At 31.5% G+C, this 20,000-nt stretch overlaps 1 protein-coding gene across 1 annotated transcript; it reads left to right on the top strand.

The window, feature by feature from the left end:
- Window positions 1-2,408: 2,408 nt before the first annotated feature.
- LOC130818750 (probable NADH dehydrogenase [ubiquinone] 1 alpha subcomplex subunit 12) lies at window positions 2,409-11,089 on the top strand. Its single transcript, XM_057684948.1, has 5 exons — window positions 2,409-2,632; window positions 2,906-2,932; window positions 9,568-9,656; window positions 10,497-10,606; window positions 10,716-11,089. Exons 1-5 carry the CDS (start codon window positions 2,544-2,546, stop codon window positions 10,869-10,871), a joined length of 471 nt encoding a protein of 156 aa, XP_057540931.1. The 5' UTR covers window positions 2,409-2,543; the 3' UTR covers window positions 10,872-11,089.
- The last annotated feature ends 8,911 nt before the right edge of the window (window positions 11,090-20,000 follow it).

Here is a 20,000-nt window from a genome sequence, read left to right on the forward strand (position 1 = left end):
ATTCTTCAAACTCAAGCTCTGATAAACTCTTACTTAAACCCTTCTTTTTTCTTCTAGAAGAAATTCCTTTATATTTACGTCCCTTTAATGGAGAAGTAGTTTTTGATGTTAATTTTCATGGGTGGTTTTCATATTTGCCATTGAATAATCCAAGCTCTTCTGGTATTTTTCCAGAAAATATAGTTTTTTAGTGTAAAAATAACAAACAGAATACAGAAGATTCACTCACTAATTTTTGATGTGATTTGGGTTAATTTTAGGGGTTTTGGTATGAATTGTTAGTAGAGTTGGGATTTCTATATTTTATTTTGACATTTCTGGAATGTTTTTGAGGTGTTTTTTTTTGGAATTTTATGTCTTTGTTACTCAATTTTCATTTGCATTTACCTAGCTTTAAGGAAGGGCTAAAGGTTGTTAAGCTAAGGGGTGAAGGAATGCAAGTACATCATTCAGGTACATAATTCAAGTTATTGATGATGATGAGAATAAAACAAATCCATCCTATCACAGTAGTAGAAATTTTTCAGAGTTTTTTGGTTGTAGATCAGAGGTTTGAGAAATTTTCCGGTGAGGACTGATGTTGGTGGTGGTGGGAAGTGGTGTTTTTTCATTTTTAGAATTTTTTTTTTCTAATTGTAATTAATTAATTTTTTTTATTTTACAAAATAAAATGTAAACAGGTTGAAGGTCACCCCAGGTTGCTCTCTCCAAACATCTTCTAAAGTTAAGATTAATCATATTAATTAAAAGTTAAAATTATTGTAGAAAAATGAGTTAAAGTTCGGATTATGGTGGGTAATTTTAATTTAATTATACATACTTGAAATACAGTCATTTAGGATCTTATTTGATTTGTTTTAATGTAAAGTTTATTGATACCAACTGTTTATAATTTTTAATTTAATTATACATAATTAGATATATTAATGATTCAATTATATAATTTAATAAAAAGACTGAAAAATTACACGTGTCATTCATTTGGAGCCACGCTAGATGAAAGATTTTCATTGGTTGATATTGACTTAAGTGACAAATAAAATTAATCAACCGGTTATTTTACTCATCTACAAACTATTTAAATGTATCATACATATAAAAATTTCATATCATCCTATTTCATATAAAATTACTGGTTATCTTTGTACTTGTTATGATATTATCATTATTAAAGTGAAAAAATAATTTATTATACAAAATATTAAAATATATACTCATAGTAATTATTGATAAATGAGACAAATAAAATTTAAAAAGTCTACTATGATGGATAGGATAGAGGATTTAGTTGAAAAAATAGCCAAATTAGTTAGCTTATTCATTATAAGAGTAAGATGATGATTTATTATCTAAGTTAAAATAAAGATTTGCATGGATATTATTTTTTTGGTTTACACAAGGATATTAAGTATTTTAATAGATCATCACATATAGTTATAATCAATCAATAAATATTACATGTTTTAATAAGTTAATTGTTTCCTAAATATCAAGTTAAATATCAAAAGTTTTCTCGTCAATAATAAAAAAGGCGAAATTTTTTTTAATGATGTTGTGACATATGTCTCGAGTTGTTTCTTCATTAATATAATCTATTGATTTATTGATTGATTATTGATGATTGATATTATCATTACTAAAGTGAATAAATAATATATTATACAATAATATTAAAATATATTTATAGTAATTATTGTAATTGAGACAAATAAAGTTTAAAAAGCCTTCAACTATGCTAGATAGGAGGGAGGATTTAGTTGAAAAAATAGTCAAATTAGTTAGTTTATTCATTATATGATGATGATCTATTATCTAAGTTAAAATAAAAATTTACATGTATATTATTTTTTTGGTTTATATAAGAAAATATTGTGTTTCAATAGATAATTACATGTAGTTATAGTCAATTAATAAATATTACATGTTTTTATGAGTTAATTGTTTCCCTAAAAATTAAAAGTTATCCTATCAATAATAAGAAAAAAGTAAAAATTTTTTAATAACATTATAATACGTGTCTCAAGTTATTTCTTTATTAATATACTCCCTCCGAACAAATTTAGATGTCTCATTTGCTTGGGCACGGTTATTAAGGATGGTGTGGGGTCCATTAAAAAGGGTAAGTAGTAAAAGGTAAATAGTGAAGGGTAAGTAGTGAAGGGTAGTTGGGTAAGTAAGGTATATGGGGGTATATTCATAATTACTTGTGTGAACTAAGGATATTTAGGTAAAAAAAGATTGACAAAAATAGAAATGAGGCAACTAAAAAGACTTTGCCAAATAAAAAAATGGGACAACTAAATTGATTCGGAAAGAGTATTTTATTAATTATTTGATTATTAATATTTCAAAAAATTATAATGTATTTATATATATTTTCATACTATAAATTCCTTGCATTACCAAGAGTTTTATACTCAAAAATAAGTAGATAGACTCCATAAAATAAGTTGTAAACTCATAAATAAGCCGAACCTGTCACGGTATTGCTACACCTAAGGAGAGAGAAAGGAAGGACGCAGTGTTGAGCAGAGAGAAAATCCATGGCATCAATTGTCAGAAATGTTTTCAAATCCATCAAGGAGAAAGGATTGGCCAATTTCGTTCGTGAGCTCAGGGAAGAAGGTTATTTGTAAGTCATTCTCTTGCTGTCTTCTCCTTTAACCAACGTTTTTACCCATCCATTTCGTAGTTAACTATCGAAATTGAATTAGTTTTTTTTTTGTAATTAGGGTTTCCGATCTGATTTATTGATTTTTTTACTTTGGAATGTCATTCATATTATTTTTTTTTTCTGGAGATCAATTCTGCTTCAATTTGGTTGGGATGAATCCTTATTGATTACTTTGGATTTAATATTAGACGTTGTGTTATTATGTCTGAATTGGATGTTTAATATTTTCAGGAGATGTCTTCCCGACGGCAACCTCCTGTAAGTGTATTTCTCACATTTGTTTTCATTGGTGTTATTGTTATAGCATGTTTAGTGTAGACATACTTTTGATCAGAGTGTCATTAATGATTAAACTACTTTTATCAAAAGTTGAATCCTGCGCAAGAGTTAAATTTGTATCCTCTTAATTTGATTAATCTTTATGTTTGCATTGTTTAGCTTAACTATTCTCACTGCGTAACTTTAGCTGTTATATTTTGCCCCTTTGAAATAGGAAAAATTATTCCGAATAATCATACCTTTTGCCAATTTGCCGTAAATAATCAAATCTTTGAATTATTTTTTAATAATCCAACCTTTGCTATGTATTTGCTTTCAGCATACCCTGTGACATAATGAGCTCTTGTGACCGGATGACCTCTTATAACCCTTTAGTTTTGTGAAATAAATAGAAAAAATAAAATAATTTAACCTGACAACCTTACACGACCCGTAGCCACCAACAACTACCCCTAGACGCCAACAACCCTCCCCCTTAACCCATCCAAAGCCACAATCAACGCATCCCAACACTGATACAATCCCCCTTCCTTTTATGCCGCTGCTTTCCACTAGCCAAATTGGATGGGAGGGTGCTGGTTTAGGGTTGCGTATGGAGGTTTTGGAATGAATTCGAGAGTGGTGGTGAGTTCTAGGGTTGTGTGTAGGTGGTTTGAATCTGTGTTTTGATAAGGGGCGTCTGAGGCGCGCCTAGGCATGAGGTGCTATAAGGTGACCACTTAAATTCCTTTTTGAGTCCAAGTGCAACGTGATACAAGAGGCTCTTCAAGGGTGCCCTCCTCATGCGCCTCCACGCCTCACGCGCCTTTTGCACCTTGTGTATTCCAAATTTCACATTTTTTAGGGTTTGCAATTTCTTTAAAACTCTATTTGAAATTTCTTTGAAACCCCATATCTGAATTTAGAGCTCCAACTTAACTGTACTGAGAATAAATTTGGTGATTTTAGTTGCCACAATGATAAAAGCCCACCATAATCATCTTTTAATTGAGAGTTCCTCCATCGTCTTCAACTCGCTATTCTTTCTTCAGTGTCGATTTTCATCTGTTTATCCTGGAGCATGGAACTCTTTTCTTTCTCTCTCTTCTTAACTTAACTGAAAATCTTCTCTTTCCTCTCACGTAAATACTTTATCGAAAAAAGGTAAATAACCCATGTGATACCCCGCTACATGGGATTAAATAGTTCTATATAGTACTTCTAATTAATTAATTTTTTAAACCATATTGTATTAAGTCTGCTTTTTTTTGCCACTTGATAATTGTTACCCAATATACCCATTCTCTCTATTTTTCTCTCTCCCTATTAGAAATTTAGTTTAGGAAAAATTGATATTAATAATACAACTTTTTGCTTGTCCTTAATGAATAATTCCACTTTTAGATTATTTTCTAATAATTCAATATCTGCTTTTAGTTCGTTGTGAATAATTCAACTTTTGTTTTAACTTTTTAGTAGCATACCCTAATATTACCTATTATTAGTAATATGGGTGAAAGGTTGGATTATTAATGTCAAATTTTCCTTTAATTTATTTTATGTACTTTAAGTTTTAGACTTTAATTTTTCTAAGGTCCCACTGAGATCAATTAAGAGTTCGTGCCCATTCAATTTTTATTAACTATGTACATTCTATGATAAACTTGTAATAAGGCAGTTTTAATTATTTTTTACTTCATTTAAAAATTTTTTTTTTTTTAATAACTACCCATCTCCTCGTATCCGTATCCAGTATCAAAGTAGTTTTGATCTAATATGTTATTGTGATATGAATATCATGTTGTTTTAAGCAATAAATATGTTTTAAAATTGATTTTAGAGCTGTTTAATGAAATTGTGCACCTCACATACTAAAAGTTTGGCCTTCGCCTTGCGCCTCGGAAAAAAGACCTTTTGCGCCTTAGTGTGCGTCGCCCCTGTTAAACTTAAGGTTTGAATTTTCTATTAGGGGTGGGTTAAGGTGGTTATTATAGGAGTTGTGGATTCCGATGATACTCATCATTGCGTTTTGGGTGCTTGCGCAGGGGAGGTGGCAAGGTGGGGGGTTATTGGCGAGGAAGGTGTGGGGAGGGTAGGGGTTTACACATCAAGGCGTGGGGGGAAAAGGATTGGGTTGTGACATGGGTGGGGAAGGGGAAGGAAAGGGGGGTCGCGTTGCTAGAGGTACTGGGGGGCTATTAAGGTGGTTGAATAGGTGGGAGAAGAGAGGGTGGAAAAGGTATGATTTTTCCTTTTTTTTTAAATTTTCTTTAAAAAAAAATTTACCATTAAACAAGTTAAGGAGTATGTTGGGAGAAATACACAAAGGATTATTAAAAAATAATCCAAAGGTGGAATATGAGATTATTAAAAAGTTTTGGAGGGTGCGTTTACTTTGTATCAGTCTAGGTGTGAGCAGAATAAATTAATTGAATCAAAAAGATTGGTTCTCGTTTTTGTATGAAGCCAATGAATATAAACGAGTGGATGATTATGGATTTCGATTGTGATGTATGACAAACGGGATATGAATATATTTGTTTTTGATATAAATAAAAAAGGAAAAATTGGCGTGTGGGTTGTTTAGGAAGAAAATGATGTAGGATCGAGGGTGAAAAACTAGATTCTACATGTTCAAGATTTCTATGTCGTTTTGTGTTTGGGTGCTTTGAAGGTAAAAGTGGAAGCTTTTATGTTTTAATGGATAATGGATGAGAATGAGTTAAAGATAATTTATTGTGATGGGGAATTAAGGATTAATAGGTAAAGATTGAAGCTTCAATTAATTTAATCAAGGTAGATTATTTGTTGAATGGTTGTTAGACTAATTTTTTAGGATAAGCTAATAGATTAGTTAGGTGGGTAAATAAGATAAATTTGAGTTCTTTGATGTTAGGATCTCAAATAGGGTTGGTTATAGAAGAGGAAATAGTTAAGGGATTACTTGATTTGAGTGTGTTCTTTTGCTGATTGAAGGGGATTTATTTTGTTATTTTTGTGAGTTATTTTATGATTGAAAGATAGATAAAAAATGACAAATTTTGTCAAAATGACTAATATGGTGTATGGTCAAGGATAGGTTAAAGGAAAAATTACTTAGAATTATCTAACCTTTCATTGATTTTCCTACAATAATCCCAACGTTGATCAATCATGAATAATTCCAATTTTATGGTCACTTATCCAGGAACATTGTTGTCGAAATGGGACCAGTTTTTGTAGGTTAATTGCTATAATAAAAGGAAAAATAAAATAAAAAATCAAAATTATTAAAAATTAAAAGTTAAAATTTATATTTACTTTTTTTTTTTATTTTTTATGCAAAATGACTTGTTGTATAGGTAAGAGGTTATCTTGGTGCATTCTTAGCAAACACCTCTAATAGTTGGGATTATTCATGTTTAATCAAAAGTTAGGATTATTGTAGGGAAATCAGTAAAAAGTTTGATTATTTTGGGTAATATTTCCAAGGAAAAATAGAAATTTTGATGATTAATGAAGGATTTATGTGAAAGGAAACAAAAAGAAAGATGAAAGCTTTATTGGTTAAAATGGCATGTGGAATGATTTTAATTGAAGGATAATTTGTGGCGTGAGGCCAAAGGATTGTACAAGAATCTTAGAACAAATTCCTGATTGTACAAACGCACCACATAAATTATAAATAAGTTTCCAAGAACACAAATTAGAATTGGTTAGGTTCTATTAGGATGACAGTTTCTAGTATTTCCAATCGTAAAAGGAAATTTCAAAAATAAAGGTTTTAGAACGAAAGACTAATTTTCTAAGTATTCCAAATTGTCTTTTTCATTGATAAATGACATCCTTTTATAGAACTACAAAACTAAAATTAAAAATAAACATAAATATTTGAAGATAGTTTAAAATAAACATAAAATATTTAGGATATTTTATAAGTTTGTTTAGACTTTTGGAAGTATTTTCATGCATTACTCTATTATAGAAACCCAAGCTTCTATTGTTACTCTACTCTCCCCTAAGACTCCACATGTGGCTAAGAAAGCAAGGGACTTGTTTGAGAAGCCTTAAGACTCAACATGTGACTAAACTAAGCTAATTGATGAAATTAAAAGAGAAGTTAAAAGAGAATAAACTGAGTAGTTAAAAATTAGAAGTGTGAAGTTTGAATAGGTCTTCATGCGCCAGTTTTGATGATCGTTTCTAAGTAATTGACTTATTCAAAGCTTGATCCAAAAGGAATAGGATAGAACTATTAAGAGCGTTTAATCTGTAAAAAAGATCGAGTCTTGACTGACCTTGCGCTCAAATCCTTGTGGGCTTGGATGAACTCGAATCTATCAAATGAATCTGAATAAATGAATAAAGGACTTAAATTGGCACGTCATGATGAATGACGTCATTTTGAAGCTTGATGAGTAAATGATGCAATCATGCTGCACCTACCATGATATTCAATTCACATGCCAATCAAGAAGCTCTAATTTGTTTACTTTTGGTCTTGTGCTCCATCCCTTGCACCTTGCATGCCTTTAAACTACAAGTGTTAATAGCTAGAATATTTATTTCAAATAATTGTGTTATCTTATTGAACCATGCGGTACATTAGGGGTGTTCAAAATCGGATACCGGAACTATTCGGATTCGGAAATCTAGGTACCCGTTTTTCAGATGGTGAAAATCACTATTCAGTTCTGGTCCGAAAAAATCGGATACTGGAATTCGGATATTCGGTTTAGTCCGGATTGGATACCGAGTATCTAGTCTTCAAATTTTATTTGTTTTTGGGCTTTTTAAAACAATTTTGCATTTTTTTTCACATAAATATTTAAGCTCACTTTGTTTTCTTTTTTTAACAGGCTTATTTTTTAAACTTTGAATACAAATTGTTTTGGAAATATAGTTGGATTTTTAAATTTGTAAATTAATTAAAAATAAATTAGTTATATAACTTAATTACAATTGAGAATTGTACATATTAGTAAATTTAACAATCTAAGCAAATAAAAAATATTTATATAAATTAAAAATAATAAAAATCTAAAAAACTGGATGTTTGGTTTTGCCAATATTCCATCCCGGACCGGTTTAAAAGTCCGAATTATCCGATTTTCAAAAATCGGATAACCGTTTTTAAAACCGAATACCGTATATTTCGGATCGGATAATTTAGGTCGGATATTTTTGAACACCCCTATGGTACATTTATTGATTACATAAAATATTGAAAATAAAATAACGAATTACAATAATGAAATAACTAAAATACTGAATTAATAGGTTGTTTGTAATCAAACATAACTGTAAATACTAAAATAAAGCAAAGATAATTAATGCTCTAAATACTTTAGGTTCATATTTCAAAGTAGTGTGGACATCCAACAAGTTGTGAATCATAGAATTAAGTATGTGGGGGGGGGGGGGGGGGGGGGGGGGGGGGGGGGGGGGGGGGGGAGGAGGGGAAATAAGGGAGCGACTAGGTTATTATGTGGTTGAGGTGTGCTCCTAAAGTTTAGTGACAAATTTTACCGAACAACCATTTGACCAACACTACCATTGTCAATAATAATATTGTGTTTTCAAAACAGATCATAGTAAAAAGACGAGAGTAGCAAAAATGTAAATGTTTCAATGGATGAGTGAACATACTTTGAGGGTATGATTTAAAATGAAGATATAAAAAATGATTTAGGAGTCGTAAGTATGGGGGGGGGGGGGGAGGGGAAATAAGGGAGCGACTAGGTTATTATGTGGTTGAGGTGTGCTAAAGTTTAGTGACAAATTTTACCGAACAACCATTTGACCAACACTACCATTATCAATAATAATATTGTGCTTTCAAAACAGATCATAGTAAAAAGACGAGAGTAGCAAAAATGTAAATGTTTCAATGGATGAGTGAACATACTTTGAGGGTATGATTTAAAATGAAGATATAAAAAATGATTTAGGAGTCGTAAATATTGAGAAAAAGATGAAAAACAATTTTTAAAAATGATATGGGCTTGTGCATAGACAAAGTATTTGCAAACCGGTAAGGAAGATAGAAAGTTGAAACTTGGAGGAGTTAAGAAAAAAGGGTGAGGAAGATCGAAGGTAACCTGGAGGTAGGAGTGGACAGGATTATGAATGATTTAAACTTACAGATTGAGATTGTAAAAAAGTGAAATGTCTAAAAGAATTTTTGTGGACGACCATTAAAACTGATATATTTATGTAGCTGGTTCAATCTTTTGGAATTATGGTTCTGGCAATTTGTGCACTTCATTATACCGTGAAGTTGTACGTGATGTTTGTTACCAAGATTCAATCGAAAACAACCTCTTTATTTGTGTTATCGTTAACAAGAGTAAGATTGCATACATTCGATCTCCCAAACCCCTCCCTAGGTAGAAACCACTTATTGACATTGAGGTAATAAAAAGTAGTTATAACTTGTGTGCAGTTTATTGTATTTGGTTGATAACTATGACAATACGACCCCAAGCAAATTCTCAGCTTAGTTGCCAGTAAATGGTCTTAGCTATAAGTTTATTGTTCATTGATCCATTGGGATTAAATAAAAATAATTACTTTTACCTTGGTTCTTATCTTTTTGTTGCTCTGCGCTGTAAAACTTGTTCATAGCTACCTAATTTTACTTTTTATATGCTCAGGCAAACTAAAATCCACAATATTGGGGCAAAGGTTGTCGGTGTTGATCAGTTTGGGAATAAATACTATGAGAAGCTAGATGTTCAGTTTGGTAAGTCTATTCTTGTCTCCGTATTACAGCTGTTCCCCCTTCTGATATGGATACTGTCAGTTTTTTAATTTATCTTTTTAGGTTTGTGGTTCTCGCATATTTTTTAGTTCATGGATCTCCTGCACATTTGAAGATGGTTTCAGTTTTATATCTTCTATTTTTTACTACTCCATCCATTCCTTAATAAGATTTACACTTTCTTATCCAATTTCCAAATTAACTTATGATTCCGTCTTCTCCTGTTTGCTACCCCTACCATTAACCTCTCATTCTGTCTTTATTAACCTATTTGTTTGGGTTCATTGCTACTCACTTCCAAATAATTGTCATATTTAGCATCTAATTTTGATCCTTATACCAAGCCTTATTGTGAAGCTTATTGAATACCTGAAGGGTAGTGGAATTATCAACAACATTGCAATACCCTTAATCGCAAAAGATTAATCTGTATTTTTTTGGTTCAAAACTTGCCTCCTTGCATCTCATTGTTACTTGTACTACTGCCATTGCTATCTATTAATAGATGTAAGAGGGTTGCAGGAATTTTAACAAGTGTGGATCTCTAATAAATTTGAAGCAGAATAATCTGAATATGAATGGTCAATTATAAGCAAAGTGTTGATGTTTCCAATTCTAGAATTCTCTCTGCGACAGCATTGCATGATGTTTATTTTGTGTAGATGAGATTAAGAAATAAGTCATTTATGGTTTAGAATTTGATAGTTGTGGTGTGTTGAGCCAGATAAACACCAATTGTCCTGGCGAGTATGTGTTGCTTGTATTACACCTAAATTTTGCAATGAATGGTTTTGCCTGATCTATTTGTTGACGTTTTTATAGGAAGACACAGGTGGGTAGAATATGCAAGTAAAAATCGCTATAATGCTTCTCAGGTACCGCCAGAATGGCACGGTTGGCTTCACTATATGACTGATCGCACCGGCGATGAGGTTAGTTTGTGAAGTAGAATAGAGAATATTAAATATTATTATACCTGATTAATTGGAGTATTATAGGAACCAAAAAAAATCTGACTGAATAGAGATAACATTGCTGCAGCTTCTTATGTTGAAGCCGAGCAGGTATGGAATTGATCACAAAGAAAACTTTTCCGGAGAGGGTGATGAGTATATATACCACTCGAAAGGCCACGCTCTTAATCCCGGGCAAAGGGACTGGACCAGGTACCAACCATGGCAACCTGGGCAGAGCTAAATTGTATTGTATTGCTTTACTCTTTTGCTTGGCAGAATTTTTGCTATCCAAGCGCCTCCTAGGATGAATAATGTCCTTTCATGCCAAGTGTTTTTCTGGTTTAACAAGTGGTTGTTGGAATTATGAGCATAAATTAGGCAATTTGTGCCACAAACTATTGTACTGTTGTCATTTATATGTTTTGTATAATGAAATTTATGGTACTATATTGTTTCAAATGGCCTTTGATTTAGATGTCGACGCTTCTAGAGCTTTTCCCGCTTGAATTCTGTATTGCAAAATCAATGTCTTTCTTCGGCTTATTTGCTGGAGGATACTCGATGTGACTGATGACATTCCTGTTGCCCTCTCTTACAAAGGGTACGGGTATGATTTGTATGTCATCTACTCTCGGACCGTGGACCGTGGTTTTATAAGCAGGATTTATTAGGTATGATGGTGTGGTATGGTACTGACTCCGGTTAGTTTTCCTTTTGTTCTGGAATCTGCTCAATATTTAGTGCGGTCTTTATTGCTTGAATGACAGTGGTCCACTTGAAACTCCAGTATTGTTGGATCTAATAAAGAGGATCGAAGACGTAATATCCAACGTTCGGTATACTATCCCACCTTTTGTTTGTTTGGTAGCTTTGAGAAGTAATAATATTGAAAACAGTTAATAGGTAGAAATGTGAAAACGGTAAATAAATGGAAATTGACAAATATTTAACGGAAAATGCTACGATAGTTAGATAAGGGATAAATTAGATGCTATCATGTGGAAAAATTTTACAAAAGTGTTACCACTGGCGTTTCATGAAAGTTCGATGCTACCATGTGAAATTTCCTATATTTTAATAAAGTTAGTGAGAAATATATGGGGATCATAAAGAATATAAAAATATAAAAATAAAGTAAGTGGAAAATATGTGGAGTTCATAAGCATAATTAAAATACATAAATTCTTGTGAGAGACGGTCTTTTTGAGAAACCATCTCTAAGTGGGCTGGCCCATTACATATTTTTTAAAATATTGTAAGTAGGCATTAATAATGATGTAAGTAGAAATTTATGATATTGAAAGTAGGCATTAAAAATACAGTAAGTAAGTATTAAGAATAATGTAAGTAGGCATTAAGAATATAGTAAGTATGCATTAATTTTTAGTGGACGAGACTTGAGATACGTCTGTCAAGAGACTAGCTGATTAAAATATTAAAATGAGGATGATCAATATTATTTTTGTCCAAAATGTATGATATAAATAAAAATATTCTTTATGTGTCCAACAAATAGAACACCCCAAAATAGCAAATGTAAACTGCTTTATAGAACGGAGGAAGTACAATATATTAATGAAAAATCAATCATACATATCCATATTATAACAAAGTTTTTTTTTGTTTTTTCTTTATGATTAAGCAATGATTGTTAACTTGTAATATAAATCACCTAAATATTGATAAACATATCATCAACAGCACTTGTCGTTCAATTGATAGAACATTTGTATGTAAAGCAACAGGTTTGGGGATTAACTCCTACCGGGCGTAGGTATCACCTAAGGGGTTTCTTGACTGCGCGCATGCCTCTTTACTCCCTCTTTGAGGGTACCGGGTATATGTTCGTCTCTTTCAAGAAAAAGAAAAATCCCCCACCTGAACTCTGTCTTGTGCGGGATATTGGTAGAGGTGTTCATTCGGGTGATCGGATCGGTTTCTGACGGATGTCATTCGGTTCGATTGCATTATGGATCGGTTATTTTTCGGATGCGTGTTGCGACGGATTACACTCGGGTCGGGTCGGTTAGTCACGGTTTGGTGGAAGATCGGTTATTCGAGCTATCTGGTTAACATCGGTTCGGTGTCGGTTGAAGTTTGTGTCGTGCGTCAATCGGTCTCGGGTTGTCATGGGTTGATAATTGGTTCGGTTATATCGGGTACAGATCGGGTACTTAAAAGCAAAATAGTTAAAATGCAAATCAATTAGTGATCATTATTACTTTGTTACTTTTACTTGTTTAACTAGAAATTAAAATTATAAAGTTTTATTAATTTTCATCTAATTCGATTAAAAGTAGTTAAATAAACATTGACAGTTGATTATTAACTCTAAATATAACAAACCATGTATTTATAAAGTTTAATTTATTAAAATATCTATCACTTTATTAGAATAACTAATAAGATGATTGAATATGAGTCGATCATACTTCTATGTTAAAAATTTGTTCAGGTTTACAGCAGTTCGATTTAAATTTCGTTCAGGTAAATCGGTTTTAGCCGGATCGAGTTCGGTTTCGAGCATGATTCAGGTCATATATGACTCGGGCCAGTCATTATTAGGTTCGGGTAATCTCGGTTAACGGTTATGTATCGGTTACAAAAATCGATTACAGCTAGGGTTCAATTTTCCCATTTTCCGTTGTCAACCGGTTCGGGTACAATTTCGGATCGTGTAATGTTGATTCGATAAAGCTAAAAAAGGAACATATATTCGAGTTGGTTTACTTTCAGTTTCGGTTCGAGTTTTCTGATCGGGTCACTTTTGAACAACTCTAGATATTGGATAGTCCTTTACCTTTACCTTTATATAATAAACCATTTTTTAATATAAAATTAATTTGATTTATTTACTAAATATTATAAAATTGTTCCCCATTTATTTAATTTTCTAACAAACAATTATGATACACATTAAATTTTAGTTATTTGACAACACAAAAATCATTTAGGTGAAAAAGTTTTCTTGATTGACCTATCTTTTATAAATTATCACAAAAATATATTATCATAATGAGTTAGGAAAAGAACTAATTATTGACACAATATTTTCATAAATTATCTTGAAGAAATCGTGTCATAAGACGTTTCCGGCAATTATCATATATTAATAGAAAATGTTATGGAGATAATCAAATAATAGTTGCGGTACATTAGTAATTATTATTGAGCTATTCTTGTAAGGGATCATCTCTCGGTGAGACGACCTTAGAAAATTTGAAAAAAATAAGACAATTGAATAATTTTCCCAAAATAAGCTCCGTGAAAACTTAATTCCCAAAATAAGCGTTCGTACATTCAAACCTAGGTTTGGTAAAAGTCGCTGTTACTAACAGCGAAAGACAAAAATAAAATAAAATAAAATAAAACCCATAAGTCGCTGTTACTAACAGCGACTTTAAGGTTAACTGGTCAACCCCTTTATCTCGTAGGTTGGAATGAGGAAGTAACTGAGAACTGAAAACTTAAAACTTAAAACTCATTAAGTCGCTGTTACTAACAACGACTTAAAATTATTATTTATTTATTTATTTATTATTATTATTTTTTAATTCGCTGTTAGTAACAGCGACTTAAGTCTTCTTCGTTATTTCAGTTACTTCCTCATTCCAACCTACGAGATTAAGGAGTTGACTGGTCAACTCCTTAAGTCGCTGTTAGTAACAGCGACTTAGGCTTTTATTTATATATATTTTTTTTTATTTTCGCTGTCAGTAACAGCGACTTACACCAAGCCTAGGTTTGGATGTACGGACGCTTATTTTGGGAATAAAGTTCTTATTTTTGGAATAAAGTTGTTCAATGCTCTTATTTTTTTCAAATTTTCACGACCTTAAAATAAGGAGCCCATATGTTATGTTAGTTGGATTATTTAGCCCATATATAGAGAGCGTCTTATGGTGAGACCGTCTCATACAAGAATTTGTGATTAATATTTGTTGTAAAATGTTACTTTATTTATATAATAAACAATAAAATAAAGTTACAAGTTTGTAGAAGGAAACAGATTACATATGACAATCAAGAACCATGCTTATGTACACCACCGAGAACTCTAAGAAACCGATCTTTAATCCCGAGCAAAGTAACAAGAAGATTTTTTTTGAACTTGATACTAATTCTAGGCGAGATGTTCTTTCCTAAAATGTCATTTCCTCTCTATTACGGTGCTTGGGAATAAACCGAAAATATGTTCTGAGATACAAAGAATAACACTAGATTCCTAGCACACAGAATTTAGAATGATGTAAGGAAAACTTAAATGGAAGAAGATACAGAAAAATTACAATCTAGTATTGCAAGTTCTCTATGTAAAGTGCTCGAGAAGAAAAGAAATCAGAGTTTTCATGTAGAAAATAACCACACAAGCATTCTATATTTATAGAATAGCTTACAACATTTCACGAAGCAACATGTTACTCCATGAAACACAAGATTGATTCACAAACTAATTTCGTCTTTCAATCAATCTATCCCAATATATCCGGTTAAAATAACCATATTTAACCGTTGGTAGTTACTTAATAACTAACAAACAAATAAACTAGCTTTGCAAAGAAGAATCTGCAAAACAGTATGAAACTCACGGGCTGTGAGTTAGATCGCGAGCCGCGACCTGCTGTTTCCACAAAACAGTAGCTTTTCCTTTTTTTCTCGCGAGGCGCGAGTTGTTTCACGATCCGTGAACACTACTTTTTGCTCAAAACATAAATTTTGCAACCATGGGGTATATTCAAATTAACGGTCAAAGGTTAAAACCGTTATAAGGTAGTGTTTTGCAAAGAATTGTATTATAAAAGGTAGTTTTTTGCAAAAACTTTTACATAAGGTAGCTTTTTACAAAAGGGGGTATAGATTAGGTAGTTTTTTATAAATTTGCCTTTAAATTAATTTATTTATTTTAATGTGCGATGACCATCATACGCTCTAAATGACAACAACATATACTTGTTAGAGGATATGTACTATGATTGGGCCAATAAGATTGAACAATAACTAAAGTTTTCAATTCTTAAGAGGCCAAACATAAGTATATTAAATTGGACTATGAATATAATTGGATTGAATTATAGTTAGGGCTTCCTTATTTCTATTCCTATATCTCTTATATATAGAGAGTTTGTGAATTGATGGAGTGATATAGAAAACCCTAATATATTACTCCATATCAAGTCACGAATCAAGGGTTGCTAACTACTCATAATTCACGTTATTGTTATGCTTGTGATCCTATTATTAGGTGTTAGATTATTGTTGTCTGAACTTTAGCTAATTACAGTCAATAAAATCCTACAATTATATTAGAGCTCTTGCATAAATTAATATGATTGTGTATGAGTCTATATTTTTGGTTCAACTAAGGGAGATTATAATTGTGAATTCAAATCGTCTAATTAAAATTAGATTTTTATTAGTTTGGGTTATTATGAAATTATTAATGTTATCTTGAAGATACATAAAATGCCAGAAGAATGGAGACACTAGACACTTAGCCCACTATATAAGAGCAAAGGAGAAGCGCAAGTATGCGAGAATTATAGAGATATCAAACTTCTATGCCGCACAATGAAATTGTGGAAAGATTGATAGAGAAGAAAAGTAGACAAGATAAGGTGATCAGAGAGAACCAATTCGACTTCATGCCAGGAAGGTGAACTATTAAGGCTATTCATGTTTAATGGAAAAATATAGTGAGCAGAAGAAGGATTTGCATATGACGTTCATCAACTTGAAGAAAGCGTACGATGGCATACCACGAGGCGTTATCTGGGATAACTTAAGGCTAGCGGTATTTCATAAAAGTACATTGAGGCAATATAGGACATATATGACAGAGTATCAACTAACATACAAGCACCGGTGGAGATAATATAGTCTTTCACAGTTAAAGTAGGCCTACATCAGGAATCGACAATAAGTCCTTTTTTCTTACGGTTATTTTTCTATATCTATTTGGGATATTGTACCGTTTTGCATGTTGTTCGCTGACAATATCGTGTTGGTAGCAGAAACTAAGGAGGAAGTTAATAATAAATGAGAGGAGTGGAGGGCAGTTTTAGAAGGTAGAGGTTGTGCATAAGTCGCACAACGACAGAACATTTGCGATGTGATTTTAGTGAACAGAGCCAATAGTAGAGCCAAAGGTTACCATTGGTAAAGAAGTTGATAAATGTACGACCAAGTTAAGATATTTAGGATCGATTATTCAGATTAATAGAGATATTGATAGAGATGTTATTCGTCGAATACAAGCGGGTTGACTCAAGTGACGAGTAGCTATTAGGGTGCCATGTGATTGTTTCCAAGTGGTTTCAAAGGTAAATTTTATCATGTTGCAATTAGACCTACTTTACTGTGTGGGATAGAATGTTGGTTCGTTAAAAAGACTTTTGAACATAGGATGAAAGTTATAAAAATACATATGATGAGGTGGAGGTGGAGGCACACAATGATTTTATAGGTTGTTTGAGAAGCTTGTTACACAACCCTACATTTCTCTAGAGTATTCTTATATTTTTACTTCTTATCTAGATTTTTCTATCATTGTCTAGATTTTTTAGGTTCAATCTAGTGTAGTTCATTCTAGATTTTTAATATTACATTCTATCATAATGTAGCTGCCGGAAAAAGGGAATGAGGAGGAAGGACGATTGTCGTCGTGCCTGTATCTTTCTGGTTTCCTTCGTTGACAATGATCTTGTTTAGCCAGAAGATGCAACAACTATTTTGGTTGCTACCGGGAAAAATGGGAAAAAGAAGAAGATAAAGGACCAGGATGGGCTTACAGGCTGCAAACGAGATTTGAGTGGCATTTAGTTACTAGATTTGGATATAGGTGTAATGGTTCGAGCTAAGCTCATCCACATATTTATATGTAAATATGAATTCTGATTTAACACTTCGGGCCATTAATAAATATTAGCTAGTCTTGTGAACGACCGTTTCATATTGAGACTAATAGCATAATTGGCCTAATTATAAATTTTTACAATACGTGATCATTTACGATCATAATTTGATACCTTAAGGTCATAATTGATTTCTTTTATAAGTTATAACTGATCATTTAAATGATCACATTATATATAATTGATTACTTTAAGGTCTGAATTGATCACCTTAACGTCGAAATTAAAGATTGTGAAATAATTGATCAATTTAATGTTAAAAACTTATAAGTAGAAATTGATCACTTTAATGTCAAAACTGATCAGACAAAAATTAAAATTTTTTATTAATTTCTTTTTAAAGTTATAAATGATCATTTAATTGATCACTATATATATAATAGATTACTTTAAGGTCTGAATTGATTACTTTAAGGTCTGAATTGATCACTTTAACGTCTAAATTGAAGACTTAAAAACAATTGATTCATGTAAGTTTATAAACATGTAAGTAAAAATTAATCCCTTTAATGTCAAAATTGATTTTTTTTTAATTGATTTTTTATGCTTACTTTAAGTTGAAATTAATACCTTTAATGTTAAAATTGATACGTTTAAGAAATTAATACCTTTAAGGTCAAAATTGATTTATTTTAATTGATCTATTATGCTTACTTTAAGTTGAAATCAATACTTTTAAGGTGAAAAGTTAATACCTTTAAAGTGAAATTAAATTTTTATTTTTAATTTTTAAATTTGAGCGATTTTTATTTTTTAATTTTTGGCTCTTGATTCGGCCCATGTAAATGCTCTCAATAGAACACTGTCACTCACGAGTTTTAGCGAATAAATATTGTTAAACAGATTGCAAAATGTTCTAGTGATAATGCAAAATAATATTAAACGCTAACCCCAAATATTAAATTACATCTCGTGAACCAATTGGTCTCTTTACACAAAATAAGTTCAAAAAGAAAAATTCTCACGGTAGTTAAGGAATAGACATGCAAAAATTCTCCTGTATTAGAACAAATTCAATACACGTCAGAGACTGCATAAAATTGTGAAACAGAGACTGCATACAATTGTCAAATAGGTTGAATATAAGCAATGTGTTCATCCTAACATACAAAGGCTCTAATACATTCATACGAGATAATCCCAACTCGTAACGTAGCCCGTCCTGTTCGGGTCGTTCAAGTAAAAACCCAATCCTTTTGGAGGAATACACTTGGAAGAGCTAATCCCAAGGCAACCACCGACCTAAGACGTTGCCCGTCCTGTGCGGGTCGTCAGAGGTAAAATATACATACCCCCATGGTGACCGTAATGATCTAAAACTGCCATGGGAACAATAATTGTAATAATACAAAATCAAAACGTTAATCCCTTTGGGTAACAAACACATAAATCCTCAACTTCCAAGTTAACTTCTTTCAATTTATTTGACATGTCTAATCCTTATGTGATTTACAATGCCTCGATTAGAAATGATACAACCACATAAATAGTATGGTCTAAGCGTATACCTTTAAGCGCTGCAAACAAACGATGTTCAAGCACGACAAAAATTTCACCCTCTTATGAATCGAGGTCCTAAATAACACACAACGATCACGTATTAGAACGTGTTTACACATTTGTTATTGTTAGTAAAAAAAAATTTTTAATGTTATTTTTAAATATTGTTTTTGTTATTATTGTTATGATTATTATTATTGTTTTTGTTATTATTGTTATAATTATTATTATTGATATTATTATTATTATTATTATTATTATTATTATTATTATTATTATTATTATTATTAATAATTTAAAAATTAATTAGAATAATAATAATAATATAATTAATATTTTTGTTGTTAAATTATATTTGTTGATAATGATTAGTTAAATATTGTTAATGTTAAATTATATTTTTTTATAATGTGTAGTTTAATATGTTAATTAATTATTGTCTTTTGTTCGTGTGGTTAATTTAGATTAACGTTTGATTATTTTTATTTATTAATAATAGTTAATTAAATTATCAAAATTGTAGTAAATGGCTGGTAGTCAAGGGAAAGGAAAGAGTTTTTTTAGACACTTGTTGAGCGGTAATAGTTTTAGGCCTACCCTACTCAGAGAGGACCCTCATGATTAATTGGTAAAAGTTTTGGGTAATAATATTCATCCCCACCCTTTTCATTTTATCGTAACCGTTGCTTTAATAAAATGACGAAAATGCCCCTGATCTTTAAATTGGTTTAACACACTTAAATTTCACTTGATAACACTATTATTACTTTCAAAACATTAAATCAAAAGTCAGCCATATATGTATTGAATTTCCAGTAGTGCCACTGTATAATATACGAACTCAAACACAGTAATATCTCTCTAAAATCTCTCTAAAAACGTTCATTGACTTTTAACAAGCTAAAAGTTGGAATCGATATACAATAGCTAACGAAACGACTACGAATCCGATTAGGTAC

The sequence above is a fragment of the Amaranthus tricolor genome, chromosome 1 (assembly GCF_026212465.1).
Source record: "Amaranthus tricolor cultivar Red isolate AtriRed21 chromosome 1, ASM2621246v1, whole genome shotgun sequence".
NCBI classification, from domain to species: domain Eukaryota; kingdom Viridiplantae; phylum Streptophyta; class Magnoliopsida; order Caryophyllales; family Amaranthaceae; genus Amaranthus; species Amaranthus tricolor.

Excerpts from the sequence above, each read along its gene's own strand:
- LOC130818750 (XM_057684948.1), top strand. The coding sequence starts at position 2,544 with ATGGCATCAATTGTCAGAAATGTTTTCAAATCCATCAAGGAGAAAGGA. Across the intron at positions 9,657-10,496 it reads GAAGCTAGATGTTCAGTTTG|GAAGACACAGGTGGGTAGAA; the intron begins GTAAGTCTATTC and ends ACGTTTTTATAG. Across the intron at positions 10,607-10,715 it reads CTGATCGCACCGGCGATGAG|CTTCTTATGTTGAAGCCGAG; the intron begins GTTAGTTTGTGA and ends ACATTGCTGCAG.